Source organism: Neoarius graeffei, chromosome 16 (genome assembly GCF_027579695.1).
Source record: "Neoarius graeffei isolate fNeoGra1 chromosome 16, fNeoGra1.pri, whole genome shotgun sequence".
Taxonomy (NCBI): domain Eukaryota; kingdom Metazoa; phylum Chordata; class Actinopteri; order Siluriformes; family Ariidae; genus Neoarius; species Neoarius graeffei.
This window is the reverse complement of record NC_083584.1, coordinates 15,243,850-15,262,327: the sequence shown is the minus strand read 5'-3', so window position 1 is coordinate 15,262,327 and position 18,478 is coordinate 15,243,850. Positions and strand designations below refer to the sequence as shown.

The following is an 18,478-nucleotide window of genomic DNA, read 5'->3' as shown; positions in this document are numbered from 1 at the left end:
TAAATGACACGAGTAATTTTGCTAAATATGACACATACTGCCATACAGTCACCAAAAATAACGTTATCACCACATTTTTTTTTTTGCATGGTAAATAGAGCGATCACAGGGCTACAATAAACAACCGAGTTTATTTAGTCAAGCCTTTTGATATTGAAGATAAGAAGTGTTAAATGTGATTTTTAGCTTGCGTACCCTGATTGTAAAACAACCCTTATGTCTGTTCTGCACAACGCGACTGGCTGATGTGTACTTGTGGTGCGAAAGCTCAGGAAAATACACCTTGTTGCAAAACAAAGTCGCTTTTTCGTTGTGTAATATTTACAAAAACACCCCACCACCCCTGGTGTATCAACGCCTGAAAGCAGAATTTCAAAAAATGTGAGATAAAATTTAGCCCAGATATCAAACACTGCTAATTTTTGGGAAACAACAGAGGAGCACAATATGACGACAAAAAAAGAAAAAAGAAAATCAATCACATATCGCAATACAAAGACGTTTCTACGATATGGATTACGATTAAAGGTGGCGCCATATCGCTTTCTTTTCCGATACTGAAACCCGTCTGAGATTGTTTTCTTTAAAAACTACGAAGCTTCAAGACATTGTTGAACTAAACTTTCACACAGATACCACTTATACTGGAAAATACAGCAAGTCTCTTCTACAAATCTCATCAGATAGAAATTTCCATCTAAATTTCTTTTCCAGACAATTGAGAAATATATATACACTCTCTCACCAGTTTGTGCTCGGATTGGACCATATGTTCTAGCCTTCGTGCTCATCAATGAACCTTCGACGCCCATGACCCTGTCACCGGTTGTCCTTTGGATCCTAGGAGCACTTTTGGTAGGTACTAACCACTGCGTACCGGGAACACCCAACAACGTGCGCCATTTTGGAGACCCATTCATCTTGCCATCGCAATCTGGCCATCGTCAAAGTCACTCAGATCCTTACGCCTGTACGTTTTTCCTGCTTCCAACACATTAACTTTGAGAACTGACTGTTCTCTTGCTGCCTAATACAGCACTAGTCAAAATTATGTGAACACTTAAATGGTAGAAACCATTTATTCACAAAACATGCATCATATGTGCAAGATGATTTACAGGACCGTCTCGACCTGTTCCAGCAACAGTACCATTTAAAGCCCGGAGACACATTTCACGGTCACGGCGCAGCACACATTCAGGAGAAAAATAATCCATTTGTGTTCCTATAATTTTGACTAACCCAGTAGGATCCCACCCCCTGATAGGCGCCACTGTAATGAGATCATCAACGTAATTCACTTCTTCACCTGTCAGTGGCTTTAATGTTATGACTGATCGGTGAGTGTGTTTTATAAATATGTGTGTGATTTCTCACATATCTGATCCACCACTGTTTCTCTGAAATCCTCCTCATACAGATGGTATCAGATTGGCGTCATCTCTAATCATGATATGGAGCTATACTGAAGCTGTGTTTACTATAATGTACGTAAAAAAATAAAATAAAATAAAAATAATTCTCTCATTCATGGGTCCGTCTCAGAAACTGGTCTCTCATTTGGGACATTATGGTCAAAAAATAAATTTTCTAATTTTACTTTTTTTTTTTTGCATTTACCGAACACTACGTTTCTTTGGTCATGTTTAATAAGAATAAAGATAGCATCTTGCTTTATCTGGCCTCCACTGGGGAAATTTTTTTTTAATTACAATTCAAATGCTTTTGTAAAATTGATTTACATATAAAATAACTCCATCATGAAGAATTAAAGCCCGTCCTTCACAGATGAGTGAAAATATTGAATAAATTTCCTCTTTTTGATTGCTTGGGTTAAAAATGCCAAGTTATGATGACTGAATTGATTATTCACTTAAATATGAATAATATGATACAGTCTGGGTATTTGATATAGCGAAATAGGACACGATGGAAAAATCAAGAACACACCGGAAAGATGAGTAAAAGAACAGCGACTGTACCGGCTGAAGGTCGTGCGGGTCTCTGCTGCGGCGCGCGAGCAACAGGACATCACTACCACACCGGACGGAGCGGGGCAAAATGACTGGCCGTAGATTCTATCAAAAGTTCGATCTAAATTGGCCATGGTTGCAAAATATTGGCCAAAAATACGCAAACACTACGAAATATGAAAGTAAGATGAAAAAGAAACATTCTATTGCCTTATACTGCAAGACTAAAACAAAATAAAACTCTCAAAACTCACCTTTTCAGTGATAACGCCCGAACAGATCACCCGCGTAACAGAAAGACCGCAAATGGAAGCACGATCAACTTCTAACTGCTGGAGTGGAAAATTCCATTCTACACATGCAAATTGTTAATGCGTGTCCTTCCCCGCACACAAATAACACGCTACGGTAAAAAAAATAGACCACAACTCATTTTATAGCTCAGAAATTCATACAAGCCCAGCTACCATCGTAACATATTCTGTAAGAAACATATTCTATACCGAACTTTCAGCTTTCGTTTTAAAAAACAAAATCGCAGATTTATAACTAAATGTTTATATGGCGTAGTGATTTTAAGTTACTACTTTTGGTGAGGTCGTGACCTTGACCCTGAGGCTTTCCGTTTAGATCAAAACACACGATCATATTGGTTTTGGGTCTGCGGAAAACGGAGTTACAACGGTGATGAAATATTTTGCATGATGTTTTATTCCGGTTATGATTATTCTGTGAGCGCACCGATCCTTAGGTGTATAAAGTTACAACTTAAAATACAATTAGTGATAACTGTAGACTTTTCAGTGGACTACAGCCTTTTTAAAGGAATGCGATGTAGTCGACCGTTTATCATGTCCCAGATCAAGCCGCCATTTTTCCACAAATTTGCAGAATTTTTGCCAAATTCTGAATAGAGTAGTCACATCAAAGATTTAGTTTTATCTGTATTATTTCTTTCATCATTTTATTTCAAATTAAAACCAACAATCACCATTCAAAACTGTATAGTTTATTGACTGAGTATATTTAGTGGGGTTCCCCCACAGTACCCAGTTTCTGAGACAGACCCATTTATAAAATCACGCTGAAAAAGTGGAAAAAATTGCGGTCTTAGAATTTCAAAAAAAAAACAAAAAACCTCAGGATGAAATTTTACCACCAATTTGATCATATTCTTCTGATGTCACTGCTATAAATAAAACAAACAAACAAACAAACAAACAAACAAACAAACAAACAAACAAACAAACAAACATCTTAATATCAGAGCTAAGTGCACTGTGGGGCCTTATTTAAATTTGCTCGGCTCTGGTAAATCACATGCGCATCTGTGAACAGTTTCAATTTTGATGACTCAACAGTTCACGCTTAACTAGTTCGGTGCATTTCTGGTAAATTTATCAACCTTTTCATTTCAGTAGAACATTTAAAAGCTTTGTGTCATTCCGGTTTCCTTTGAACAGAAAGCGTTTTAGCGTGTCGGGCCCGATACGCTTGCTCTGCCTGCCGATACGCTTAGTCGCTTTAGTTAAAATCTGATACGCTTAGATTTATACCGATACGTTAAATTTCCTACCCACAAATAACTAGATACATAGGAGAGCAAATAACAGATCCATTTACATACTGACTGATATTTGTGTTAAACAAGCGGTCTTTTTTTCCAATGTTTGTGTCGATTCCGTCAAAGTAATATGTCCGCGTGGTATGATGTAAACAAACTGTAATCTGTTGGTGACATCAAGATCACGTGTTCAAACCGTCTAATAAAAATATCGAAAGAAAACGTCAGACATCCCGGAATTTTCCGATTCATTATAAGCGATCTCATTGGCTGCCGATGTCGTCCCGCACCAGACGGACAAAGCCGACTGATTTTAATCAGCTAGGAGAAGACTCGCTGGACAATTTGATCCACATCAGCATGGATGGCAGCGAGATGGACTATGAGAGGGTTGCCCAACATTGGGCCAAGCAAAAGCCAAGGAGTACTTTAAAGGAGTACAAAACTTAATTCATTAGTTTGGGTTTGTAAAAAGATTATGTACTTATAAACACTCTCACTAAGTGAAGTTGTCCAAATGTGTCAAATATAGCATAATTTCAAATAATAATCATAAGCATTTTTGGCAGCGTGATGTCACTGGGATCCATTTAACAAAAGGCGGCTCCGGATTATTCTTTGGTTAAAGGGTCACAGTGACATCACGCCGCCAAATATGCTCATCGTTATTATTCGAAATTATGCTACAGTGAATGTGAATACAATGAATGTGTTTATAAGTACATAATCTTTCTGCAAACTTAAATGTACGAATTAAGTTTTCTTTTCCTTTAAGTATGTTTTAATCTTAATCTAGTCCATTTAATAATGTGCCAAAATTTAAACTTTATAATATGCAGCTGCCTTACTTTTCTTTTCAGTGTATCTTAGTTATACATATATTACGGTAATTGCATCAGAAACATTCTAAATCACTACAGTTATAGTAAAACAGCAACTTATTTTAAGGTGGCAGTTCTTAGGTTCAGATCCCTTTGTGATCAACAGGAGGTCATGATGATCGATTCTCTTCACTGGATTGCATAAGATGGAGCAAACCACTGTTTATATTTTCATACATATTTTTGTTACAACACTACTTGGTCATACATAATTAAGTGCAAGGAATCCCCGTAGATTTTCAAATCTATCGCATACCTCAGTAATCTGTAACAAAACAGTTTAACTTGCATGTTAGACGGGTTGGTATGTTGCCAGTTGATTTTAGATCCAAACAACTCAAAGCTCATATGATGTTCAAAATTCAAAATTCCTCAGCGCCTCAATACTTGTCTTCTGCAATTCAAAATGTTACCCATAACTACAGTACAAGATCCAGTCACTCTTCTCTTCAGCTCCCCCGGTGTGGTCCTTTTGGAAAAACTTCTTTTCTGTACACTGCAACCAAAATTTGGAATGAACTACCTTCAGAAATAAAATCAGTAGAAAATGTTCCCCTGTTCAAGAAGAAGGTAAAACAGCACTTTTTCAACATTCTATTTGATGAGGAAGCAGCAGATTGTGTATTTTTAGTTTCTATATTCTTTAATTTCATTCTTTATTATTATTAATATTATTATTATTATTATATTGTGGGCGGCACGGTGGTGTAGTGGTTAGTGCTGTCGCCTCACAGCAAGAAGGTCCGGGTTCGAGCCCTGTGGCCGGCGAGGGCCTTTCTGTGTGGAGTTTGCATGTTCTCCCCGTGTCCGCGTGGGTTTCCTCCGGGTGCTCCGGTTTCCCCCACAGTCCAAAGACATGCAGGTTAGGTTAACTGGTGACTCTAAATTGACCGTAGGTGTGAATGTGAGTGTGAATGGTTGTCTGTGTCTATGTGTCAGCCCTGTGATGACCTGGCGACTTGTCCAGGGTGTACCCCGCCTTTCGCCCGTAGTCAGCTGGGATAGGCTCCAGTTCACCTGCGACCCTGTAGAACAGGATGAAGCGGCTACAGATAATGAGATGAGATTATTATTAATATTATTATATTGTGGGTTTTTTTTTTTTTTTTGCTTTTTTTGTTTTTCTACTATTATTAACATTATTAATATTGTTCAGTATTATTTGTTATAGTATTAGTTTTTACATTTTTGTTATGCTTCCCCATGATATTCAGTTATACAGTATTGTCAAATTTTTTTATTTTGTTTATTTTTTAATTGTGTGTAGTTATTTTTTGTCTGTGATAAGGGACCACAATGGAAACAAGTTTTTATGCTTTTTTGTGTCATCCCTGCCACACTTGTACCGTTTTTATTGTACGTTTATGGCCAAATAAACCAAAAAAAAAAAAAAACATGTTGAACTTTAAGGTGAAATTTCAAATGTGTATACATTAATACTATTTAGGTCAGAAATCACTGAAACACTGGTAAACTCTATCCTATAATCATGGATCTAAAACCTCTCAGAGACCCTGAAAATGCACCCGAGAGCATCGATTTTCAAAACATTTTCCGGGGAGGCATGCCCCCGCACCCCCCTAGTTTCGCTTCACGCCGTTGGCGCTCAATTATCTGTGTTTTATCATGCCAGAATTTAGGGCTTTAATTTTTTTCTGGGGAAAACACTGCAGATAAGTAATGGTTTACAGGAAACCTCAGATCTCTAAGGTGATTTCATTTGTTGTTTGTTACCTGCTCACCCCCATGACACCATGCTATGTATACAATGTACATAGCAACAGGAACCAAGACGTGACTTAGATTAGTGCCAGTTAAGAACGAGATCTGATCTCTGATTTGATTTTCTCAAAACGAAACTATGTGGTGGGGAAAACAAAACAACAACAAAAAAAAAACCAAACCCCCAGAATAAACCTACATTCTTGGTACAGGTCATGTTTTTCTGCCCCCTGCTCCACCCCCACCTGGCGTCGAGGAAGCGTGAGCGGAGGATCATGACGGCCTCGCAGGTGCTCTGCTTGAGCTGCATCTGGATGGAGCTGAACTTGCGGTGAATGATGGCCACCATGCGCTCGATCTCTTTGGGTGAGATGGGCCGCGTACGTGACTGCTCTCTCAGCAGGTTCATCACGTGGTTGGTGAATTCACTGCAGGCCTGAAAAACACACACACACACAAACTAGGTCAGTGCAGAGAGCACAGCTGCACAAATCTAACCACACAGCTGCATCACAGCCCTGTGATTCTGATTATAAACACACACACACACACACACACACACACACACACAGCATCACTGCACTGTAACCACGGTACAACACCTTTCTTTTCTGCACCGTGAAGATCATCGAACAGCCCATAAGCAGTGACCAAGTTCATGTTCAGTTGAATTTACAGTGTTATTCTCTAATCCGATTGGTCAGAAGGTGTTGATTCATTTCCTATAAACGGCAGCTCTGACAGTAACGCAGCTGAAAATCACACTATATTAAAGCACTTTACGTTACTATCAGGGCTTTGAACCAGAATTTTTTTTCCTGTTGGTTCGTTCCGAACAGAAACGGAATTTTAACGTTTCCGGTTTTGGGTTCCACCATTAAATAGACGTTCCCGAACCGGTTAGAACAAAAAAAATTTCGTTCCCGGAACGGTTAATTACGTTCCCTGTCAGCTGTTTAACAAATGGCTATAAAATGATGTCTCTGTCTCATCCGGCTTAAGCCAAATGTAGGCTAATTCTATTACAACCTTCATTAAATAAGACAAGAAATAATTCAAAACAATTATTATTTCAAATGTTGGCGATTTGGATTCTCAGTATGTCTTCCCATCTACACAAACAGAAAAAGTGCCAAAAATGAAAGAGAATTCGTTTAGTGTGTTACCAAAGGCTAGTCAGGCCCTATACAGGGCTTTCCACAAGCGCCGGCTGCCGGCCATACAGCCGACTACACAATTAAGTCCAGCCGGCTGCTTTAATGACTATTATTTTTGTAGCCCACAGGCTCTAAATATTAATTTTCGATTTTAATAAAATTAAATGTTTATCTAACGGACTGACAATAATTTCAAACTGAACCGCACTCATTTAAGTTGTGATTCGCGCTGTTTGTACCGATAATAACCACAAATTCCCCGCCGACTTCGCTGATCTGCGGCCCCGACATGCGGTGTGCGCGCACTCGGCGGAGTATATTTTGTGTCCCCCCCCGGCTGGCTACTTGTTTGTCATGGCTGGCTAGTATGAGCCTAGTGGAAAGCCCTGTATGCATTGATAGGCTAACAGAGGTTAACGTCATTTAATGTTCGCGAGCCTCTCATTAACGTGGACAAATATATTGATATCGTGTTTGAAATTGACGTTTTTGAATAACGATAGACTGCAATATTTACCTCTTATTTAAGATGTGAAGACGTGGTAGTAGTCCACCCTCCCGCTCTCTCCATTCAGTCAGCGAACGTCACACAGGAAGTGAACCCCAGTGGGTCATAGAAACTTGCGCAGGAGAAGAATGACTTTTTTATTTGTAGGCTACGGAAACTTTGAGGAACGAAATAAAAACCGGTATTAACCGGTTACCATTATTTTTAATAAGCGTTTCTGTTCCGGAACATAAAAAATAAAGTTTCTGGTTTCGTTTCTGTTCCATGTGAAATAGAAAAAGTTCCCAGTTTTCGTTCCTTGAACCGGTTCAAAGCCCTGGTTACTATAGTGACGACTTCCGGACATGCGCCACATAATATAATCCTAATTTATTTATGAATGAATGAATTAAAGCACTGTTGGTCAACAGACATATACAATCTGTCTATTTCTCTGTAAGGACATGTTCATGCCACATTTATGTAAGGAGTCTCCAGTATCAGTGCTTCATATATACACACCCACACACACAGTCTTACTAACTTAAGAGGGAAAAAAAAAAACCATCACCAGCATTTAAAGCGGCTATAAGCAAGTAATAGCACGTACTAACTTGTCTCACTAAGGTTCCACAACTATAACAGAATAAAAAGCATGCGTTATTTAATCAAATACCGTATCATATGAACATACACAATTCTGTAGTAGAAGAGGAATAAAACACTTCAGGAGATGCTATAACATGCTTTATTCTATCTACATTCACTGGATATGAGCAATCGTGCGCTCTGATTGGCTACTCTACGACGAGGATATCGGCTCATATACCGTGAGCAGAGAAAAACAAAATGGCGGAGCGTGTTGCTGAACCAACCGAGGACGAAATAAAAACTACTCGAAAAAACCTAAAAAACATATTTAAAAAAAAAAAAAAGCAAAAAAACCATGGAAAATTATTTGATGGTATCTTTTCCCCCCGCCCTCAAGAAATATTATCGCATTTTTTTTTTTTTACAGATTGCTCCGGTCATTTCACCAGTTTGTTTACATTCTAAGTGGAAATGATTTTGTTGGACGTTTTGTCAAAGTTTTTTTTTTTTAAATTGAATTTGCAAAAAATAAAAATGCTCCATTTCTCAAAATCCAGTGAATGTGGAGAGAATAAAACAGTTATTCCACTCAATCTCATCGTACACGGCTTATAGACAAGTCGGTGCTACGCTCCTCGTTAGCTTTTGGCTCATGTACGACTTGATTTCGTGGAATAACTTAATTATTCCTGGCATACACCTTTTTAAAAATCTTGTACGCTAAAGTGAACAAAGCAGTCTTGAGTGTTCACGTTGCGGTTTGAGCTTTTTTGGTATCACGACTCCTCACTCACGAGAAGAGTTAGAAAACTCTGACTAAATCACTCTGAAATAAAGATAAACGTTATAAACGTGGTGGAAGCGTGCAGACACACGGCAGGTGTGTTTATCGCTCCGGCTGAGCAAAATGAGCATCGACATTCCCACCTGTTCGTATTTCTCCAGCTCGGAGTGGTAGATCTGGCGGATCTGAGCGAGTTTAGCTCTGTAGTCCGAGTGCTCCACGCTGCTGTCGTTCGGGGATCCTCCGGCCGCCGCTGCTGCCGCCGCTGCCGCAGATCCACCGCCTTTCTCGGGACCGGAAACTCCTTCGGCCAGCAGCATGTTATCCAGACGCATGATCTGGGGGTCGGGGGGATCCTCCTCCTGCACGCCGCGGATACTCAACACTGCGGGACGACAGGACACCGCTTCGGTCAGGGATCACGTCAAAGTGACGGGGAGATGTTTATGAACAGGACACTGTGAGGATCAGCACTGAAGTGGTGGAAAACTCAAACAAGACCTATACTTCTTTATGTATGGAAATATTATATGGACAAATGTTTTACCAGGAAATACAACCCCGATTCCAAAAAAGTTGGGACAAAGTACAGACTGTAAATAAAACTGGAATGCAATGATGTGGAAGTTTCAAAATTCCATATTTTATTCAGAATAGAACATAGATGACATATCAAATGTTTAAACTGAGAAAATGGATCATTTAAAGAGAAAAATTAGGTGATTTTAAATTTCATGACGACAACACATCTCAAAAAAGTTGGGACAAGGCCATGTTTCCCACTGTGAGACATCCCCTTTTCTCTTTACAACAGTCTGTAAACGTCTGGGGACTGAGGAGACAAGTTGCTCAAGTTTAGGGATAGGAATGTTAACCCATTCTTGTCTAATGTAGGATTCTAGTTGCTCAACTGTCTTAGGTCTTTTTTGTCGTATCTTCCGTTTTATGATGCGCCAAATGTTTTCTGTGGGTGAAAGATCTGGACTGCAGGCTGGCCAGTTCAGTACCCGGACCCTTCTTCTACACAGCCATGATGCTGTAATTGATGCAGTATGTGGTTTGGCATTGTCATGTTGGAAAATGCAAGGTCTTCCCTGAAAGAGACGTCGTCTGGATGGGAGCATATGTTGCTCTAGAACCTGGATATACCTTTCAGCATTGATGGTGTCTTTCCAGATGTGTAAGCTGCCCATGCCACACGCACTAATGCAACCCCATACCATCAGAGATGCAGGCTTCTGAACTGAGCGCTGATAACAACTCGGGTCGTCCTTCTCCTCTTTAGTCCGAATGACACAGCGTCCCTGATTTCCATAAAGAACTTCAAATTTTGATTCGTCTGATCACAGAACAGTTTTCCACTTTGCCACAGTCCATTTTAAATGAGCCTTGGCCCAGAGAAGACGTCTGCGCTTCTGGATCATGTTTAGATACGGCTTCTTCTTTGAACTATAGAGTTTTAGCTGGCAACGGCGGATGGCACGGTGAATTGTGTTCACAGATAATGTTCTCTGGAAATATTCCTGAGCCCATTTTGTGATTTCCAATACAGAAGCATGCCTGTATGTGATGCAGTGCCGTCTAAGGGCCCGAAGATCACGGGCACCCAGTATGGTTTTCCGGCCTTGACCCTTACGCACAGAGATTCTTCCAGATTCTCTGAATCTTTTGATGATATTATGCACTGTAGATGATGATATGTTCAAACTCTTTGCAGTTTTACACTGTCAAACTCCTTTCTGATATTGCTCCACTATTTGTCGGCGCAGAATTAGGGGGATTGGTGATCCTCTTCCCATCTTTACTTCTGACAGCCGCTGCCACTCCAAGATGCTCTTTTTATACCCAGTCATGTTAATGACCTATTGCCAATTGACCTAATGAGTTGCAATTTGGTCCTCCAGCTGTTCCTTTTTTGTACCTTTAACTTTTCCAGCCTCTTATTGCCTCTGTCCCAACTTTTTTGAGATGTGTTGCTGTCATGAAATTTCAAATGAGTCAATATTTGACATGAAATTTCAAAATGTCTCACTTTCGACATTTGATATGTTGTCTATGTTCTATTGTGAATACAATATCAGTTTTTGAGATTTGTAAATTATTGCATTCCGTTTTTATTTACAATTTGTACTTTGTCCCAACTTTTTTGGAATCGGGGTTGTACGCCACTCGTATTTCTCATCCGAGCTCCATCTGGAACATGGAGAACCAAAACCGGTACAAATCTCAAGAGGTCGCTCGTGAAGAAATCGATGAATTGTTCTGATAAATTTGGGTCCTTTTTGTTTGTTGATATAATAAAAAGAAACTCACGTGTTGGGTTGAAGTTCATCTTCTCGTGTTGAAAAACTCGCATTTTTCATATGAAATACAATATTATTTAAATAATATTGGCTGGCGGTTTTTCATAGTATATCAGACATATTCCACCCAGCTAGCATGAGACTGAACGAGTTGAAGACGAGTAGCTGAATGGAATATATACCCAATACACTGTGGAAAAAAAAGCGCCAGCCAATATTATTACTACTCCACGTACGCATTCCTTTCAGGTGCTCAACATGTCTTTCTCTTTCAAAATTCTCTCAAAATCTTCCGTATTTATCGACGCAAACCTGGCGGCCATGTCTGTTTACAAATTGTCCCAGTCGCTTGCTAGTGCGGAAGTTTTATGTCTCCGACATCATGTTGACTAGACACCCATGCAATATCGTAAACCATATTCAACGCTCGTCTCCATTGCACAGTGTGACGTAATACACGTAGGATAAGCGATACGCTAACAATACCGCATGCTATCAAACCAAATGAACGAAATCTGCTAGAAGGGAATAGAACGCGTGTTTTTCTTCCATCGAAAAAGTGCCCCGTATGGATAATAATTCCTGATATTTCGCTCCGATGACGTCACTCCCCGTGTTCTCCTGCTGACTGGATGTGCGCTGTCAAAATGGCGACCCGGTTCAGAATTACAATTCTTCTCAGTGTGTATTTTTCTGTGCGTGGATGTGTCCAGATAATAGGGCTGCTCGATTATGGAAAAAATAATAATCACGATTATTTCAGTCAATATTGAAATCACGATTATTCAAACGATTTTTTTGAAACAATGCATTTATTCAGCATTTCTCTTTAAAACAACAACAAAAAAACCCTCTTTGTTATTGATCATTTACGTTCACCTTTCTTTCAAACTGAAAATATAGTCTAGGGGCCGTCGTGGCTCAGATGGATGAGGCGCCGTGCCATGGGTCCGGGGACCCGGGTTTGATTCCGGCCCGAGGTCATTTCCTGATCCCTCCCCGTCTCTCTCTCCCGCTCATTTCCTGTCTCTACACTGTCCTATCCAATAATAAAGGTGAAAAAAGCCCAAAAAAATCTTTAAAAAAAAATATATATATATATTAGTGCTGTCAAAAATGTTGCGTTATTAACGCGTTAACTTGACTCAATTTTAACGGCGATAATTTTTTTATCACGAGATTAACGCTCTGTGACATGATGTAGGTTTTTCATAAGCTTTTGAAACTGCCAGGAACTTGGAACAGAGACTTTGCTTAGAAAAACGACAGCAGCTAGACTGTAATGCCACGCCCTGCACAGCCAGAGTCCTCTGCCCTCCCCCGAAGAGCCACGGTGCTCGGCTTAGGTTTCGTTTCCCCATCGGCGGCTCCAGCCCGACTTTGCAGTGGCTGTGACAAGACGTGTTGTGCTCTGCAATAAAAAAAAAACAAAAAAAACCCAAAAAAACCACATTGGTACAACCAGTGTTCGAACTATGCCGATATTTTCGGGGGTGGGGGGGTGGGGGGTGGTGTCCCCTTTTTTTCCCTTGGGGGGGGGGGGGGGGGGGGGGGGGGGGGGGGGTGTGCTTGCGCTTGTCTCAGAGCACGGATCTCCATCCGGATATGCAAATGCTTCCCGTTACACACGATTGCTATGTCAATAAACATCATTTTGCCAATATTTTAGAGACCCCCCAACATTTCCCAAATCATGTTTTCAAGGGATCTCATGTCTGTTTCAGGGGATCTCGGATCCCCCGAGTACCCCCGTAGTTCGAACGGTGAGCAAGCCCATTCACTTTTTTATGCTGATAAGAGAATTACAATGGTTTTTCATGTGACAAAAATGTGCGATTAAATTGTGATTAATCGCGAGTTAACTATTACAGTCGTGACATTAATCGCGATTAAATATTTTAATCGCTTGACAGCACTAAAATATATATATATATACACATATATATACACACACACACATATATATATATATATATATACACATATATACACATATATATATACATATATACATATATATATATATACATATATATATATATATATATATATATATACACACACACATACATATATATATATATATATACACATATATACACATATATACACACATATATATATATACACATATATATATACATATATATATATATATATATATATATATATATATATATATATATATATATATATAGTGTCTAGAAAAACTTAAGTTTGCGATGTATAAAACAAAATAAAAATATTCTTCTGACATAAGACAGAGAAAAAGAAATGTACATGGCTGCATGTCTTTGGCTAAATAATATCCGATGGATGCTGTGAGTGCGTTGTGCCTCTCCGAACTCGTGGCGTTGTAGAGAGTGGCTGAAACGGATGCCTGCATTGTCTTGCTGGTTGTGGCGGCATCGGCTTTATCTTTTTGTGTTTTTTATTGTTTCGTCGTGAATAACTTTACGGCTCAGTTTCAGGTGGTTGAAGAGGTTTGTAGTGTTGCCAAGAGGCGCAGGTACTACCTGACTGCAAATCTTACACACGATGCGCTTCTGTTCCACGTCGGATTCTTTGAATCCAAAGTGATTCCGTATTACAGACGTTTTTCGTCCCTTTTTGTCAACCAACCGATTCTGCCCTCCTTCTGCCATCTTGCGAGCCTACTTCGCGCCAAACAATTTACAATCTCTCCTCCTTTTAGCGGCGTGAGTGGAGAGCCATAGAGACACACACACCGCTTCCGCCGCGTGAGTGTTGTCGGCAAGTCTGCGCATGGGCCCGCGGGAAGGGAATGTATTGCGTGTGCGCGTCCCCGACAAATGGCAAAATAATCGTTTCAACTCGATTATATGAATTTCGAGATCGTTTGACACAAAAATCGAAATCGTGATCAAAATTCGATTAATTGCACAGCCCTAAAGGGCCTCTGCATGCTCTTGCGACAAGGCTTTCGCAGACAGTTGTAATTTATCGTTGAGCGGGGAGTAATAGGCGTGCGCGATGTTATTCACCGCCACAACGCAAGGGGGCGCGAAGTCGCTAGGAGTAGTTGGTGGGTGTGGTTAGTGGAGTGTTTATCCTCCGGTTACTTATAATGACTAGAACCGGAGTCGTATAGATGTACGTACTTCCTCACTTCCTCGATCAACCGCTCTTCGTGCTGCTCCATCTTCGCTTGTGTTTTTAAAAATGCCGGTCGTGAAAACAAACCAAACCGGGAAAGTAGGGAAGCGGAAGTGCGTGTACAGTGGATATAGAGTGGACCAATCAGAGCCCTCTTGTCTGTGAGGCTTCTGTGGTGGTCACAATTTTTGGGAGGTGCGCGCAGAGCGTCTGCGAAGGGGGGGGGGGCTTCGCAGACGCCATCTGCGAGGACTGGGTTGTCAGCATAAATTGGCCTCAAGCGATACGCTAACAACACCGCATGCTATCAAACCAAATGAACGAAATCTGCTAGAAGGGAATAGAACGCGTGTTTTTCTTCCATCGAAAAAGTGCCCCGTATGGATAATAATTCCTGATATTTCGCTCCGATGACATCACTCCCCGTGTTCTCCTGCTGACTGGATGTGCGCTGTCAAAATGGCGACCCGGTTCAGAATTACAATTCTTCTCAGTGTGTATTCTTCTGTGCGTGGATGTGTCCAGATAATATAAAGAACGCTACGCAATGGTGCGAAGATATGAAGTTTAGCTTCTCGTGTTGAAAAATCTCTCACTCGTTTGCTTCGGTCACTTGCGAATACGTTCAAACTTCATATCTTCACACAACGCCGTAATATCCTCTGCGTATGTGTTTACTGGACATGTTTGAGAACGCTGGTTCATATTAATTCACACGGTCTTGTAGACTGTAAGGCTCAACCATTATCCTTTCACGCCAGAGATCTGAATGTGGTCTGAATGTTGATCGCCCTGGGAGATAAACCGATAGCGATATGCATCACACTTCATCAACAACAGGAAGAAAACGGTTTGATTGGATGTTTGTTAGTTTCACTTAAATGTGTTAAACACAAAGGATGTAACGAGGACGCAAAGTCTGGGTTGCATGAACCAACGGCGCAGCCGAGCAGGCCTGCGGTTAGCACGTGTGAAGATATGAAGCTTATTTTTGAACAGATTCACAAGTGAGCGAAGCAAATGAGTGATACATTTTTCTTTAACATGAGAAGAGAAACATCACATCTTCGCACCATCGTGTAACGTTCAACATTACACAGAAACGGCAGCAGGTCTGAAATACTCCTCAGGTGGAAACCTCATCAATCAGCAACAAGCACAGGATGCTTTTAAAAGGGAACTGAAGTCATTTTTAAACTTGCTTTATTTCTTAATTAACGTGTTATTCAATTACGTTTTCGGTTTTAGTGACCTTATATCGTGACTCGTATCGGCAATTAAACATGACGCTTATCGGCCTATTCGGTTGGCAGGCGTCGCTTATCCGCGCGATCTTCACGAGACTTGTGCGAGACTTCGAAACGTGGTGTCGGTGCCGCCATTTTGAAAACTGTTTTCCAAACGAAATATTGAACAAAAACGAGTTTAAATGACGATTACTGCCGACTTTTTTCAAACTTTCCTGATCGCTATCAAAGCAAACGAAATGTCCGGCTTGATTACATCAGCATTCGAAAGAGGGCGCGCGCGTCTTTTGACAACGTTGGCAGATGTTGCTCCGTGTCCGAAATCGCTCCCTACTCACTATATAGACCCCTTTCACATGACGTCACCGCGCCGCGAGATGTTGTTAGGCGCCATATTGGAAGACCAAGTACATGCACTCACAATATAAAACAAAGTACGAGCGAGAGGAAAGTGACACGATGGATGATAATTCGGGTTATGTGAGTACATTACCAGCTGCAGAAAGGGCACGGTATGTGGAGAAACTGGCTGTGATTGATGGGTTTGACCCATATGATAAGACTCGCGGCAAGGGAGAATGGAAACATGAGGAGGACCGGACACCAATTCTGCCATCTGTTTGCTACCCAGACATTGTAAACTATTTGTTGTTTACACCCAGTGCCTACACTCAGTGTTCGAACTATGCCGATATTTTCGGGGGGTCCCTTTTTTTTCCCTGGGGGGGGGGGGCCTGCGCTTGCCTCAAAGCGCGGATCTCCAAACACATGAGAAGCCTATCTTACGCACATATCACGCGGACTCCACACCTCCACACACGCATCGCGTCTGAAGTCATAACTCATCAGGGGAAATCGTGTCCGCATTGGCATGTTCAAAAAACAACCTCGCGTCAACAATGATACCACACGCAAGAAAAAAAAAAAACAAAACAGTCAGGCTACTCAACAACCAACCTGGCAGCAGCGAGCAAGCCCCAAACCATCCTAAATTATTATTATTATTAAATTGTAGAAGTCTGGGAGGCTTGCTCCTCATACAGTTATCAACTTGGGGCCAATTTAGCATGTTTTAAATCTGAATTTCTTGCGTTTGCTTACCTCAAAGTGTCTGCAGATCATGCACAGACTTATCCATTATATCCACAGTTTTTTGCCAAGTCTCACACAGGTTTCTTTCAAGTCTACTGTTGGGCCAATAAATCATAAATAAAACAGCTCAGATTTGTTTGTTGAAGTCGTTTGCCACTCCACTTTATTCTCGTGGGTTCACATACCGCTGCCGTTATTATCCCCTAATCACGAGTTTGTTGGTCTTCCAAAATGGCGCAGGGTCTGTTTACTTCCGGTTTCGGGTGACGTCAGTGAAAGGGGTCTATAGGGCACTATGTAGTGAGGTCGCCATTTTGTAGTGCTGTCCGAAACCTTAGTGAGGATTATTTGCACCCTATATAGTGCACTCAAAGTATCCTACAATGCATCACGGAAAATAGTTTCGACGTTGGTCACTAACCAAAGCAATATATCCCATCATGCATTGCAATCGCGCTGAAAGAAATCAAATTAAAAGTCTCAAATGTGATTTAATAAAAGGCAGCGGCAAAGAAGAACGAAAGGATTCATCCTTGATTTAAAAGAACTGAAAGCTGCAGGTACTTTGTATTGATTAATGTAGGAAATGCGCTCGGTATAATATGGATTTATCACAAAAATACTGTACATGCATGTATTTATTATTTTGAAAACCCACCAGCCGACTGATCTGGCACGTTTTAATTGTGCGACAGTAATGACGTAAATACCATCGCGACAGACTAGTGTCCGAAAGCGTTTTTTCATTTTACCAATGAGCTCACTGTATAGTCCTCTATATATTGGCAGATGTCGGTCGCTTTGATTTGCGCTGTACGTTTTACTTCCGTCCTATGATATCTCGCACAGGTCTCAACGAATCTCGTTTACGGCCATTGCTCTGACATACGGACTGATATATTACAGAGTGTATTTCAAACACTCATAACTTGCTATAGCAGCGACAAAATAGCGATCAGAAATGCATTCCGATATTTAATAAAATGAGATAAATAGAATTTTGGTTCTAAAAAAAAGTGCCTTCAGTTCTCCTTTAACTTGTCCACGTTGTCCTCTGAAAGAGCGGATCTGCTGGCAATTACAGCATCTCCAGCTGGAGAAAATCCCCTCTCGCTTGGGACGGAGGTAGCGCTTTGCTAACTTAGCAATATGAGGAGTCATTGTTTCAAGTGAGTGACGGAGTTGGACGCGTTGCCAGAAGCGTACACGATTACTACTGAACAGTGTCGGGACACCGCTTTCATCTTCTCCACTTGTCTTCGTACTTCACCGGGAAACCAAAGCGTTCCTGAACACGAGACCTTAAAGCTGTACCGCCTTTCAGATTTCTCAAGTGTAGGTCACTCAAAAGAATTTTCACCCTGACGCTCAATTATTCTCCTTTAGCGGACTGAAAGCGACTGAATTCGAATCACAGACTTCCAAATTTATGAGTTTTTTAAAATAGAACAATTAATGAATTTATCTCCACGTGGCCTGAAATTCCCTGTTACTTTTTCCTGCTTCACCATGACCCAGTTCAAGATACTACATCATGTATGACGTGGTGGGCTTTCCCCG

At 40.8% G+C, this 18,478-nt stretch overlaps 1 protein-coding gene across 3 annotated transcripts in view; it reads right to left on the bottom strand.

Annotated features, from left to right (window-relative positions):
- The window catches only part of pbx4 (pre-B-cell leukemia transcription factor 4), a 145,625-nt gene that overhangs the window by 40,574 nt on the left and 86,573 nt on the right, over window positions 1-18,478 (bottom strand). For all 3 annotated transcript variants that reach the window (XM_060942551.1, XM_060942550.1, XM_060942552.1), the window contains 2 exons: window positions 9,303-9,544; window positions 6,386-6,576 (listed from right to left, as the gene is read on the bottom strand). In XM_060942551.1, coding sequence (XP_060798534.1) covers window positions 6,386-6,576; window positions 9,303-9,544 — 433 coding nt within the window. The remainder of the gene's footprint in view (window positions 1-6,385; window positions 6,577-9,302; window positions 9,545-18,478) is intronic.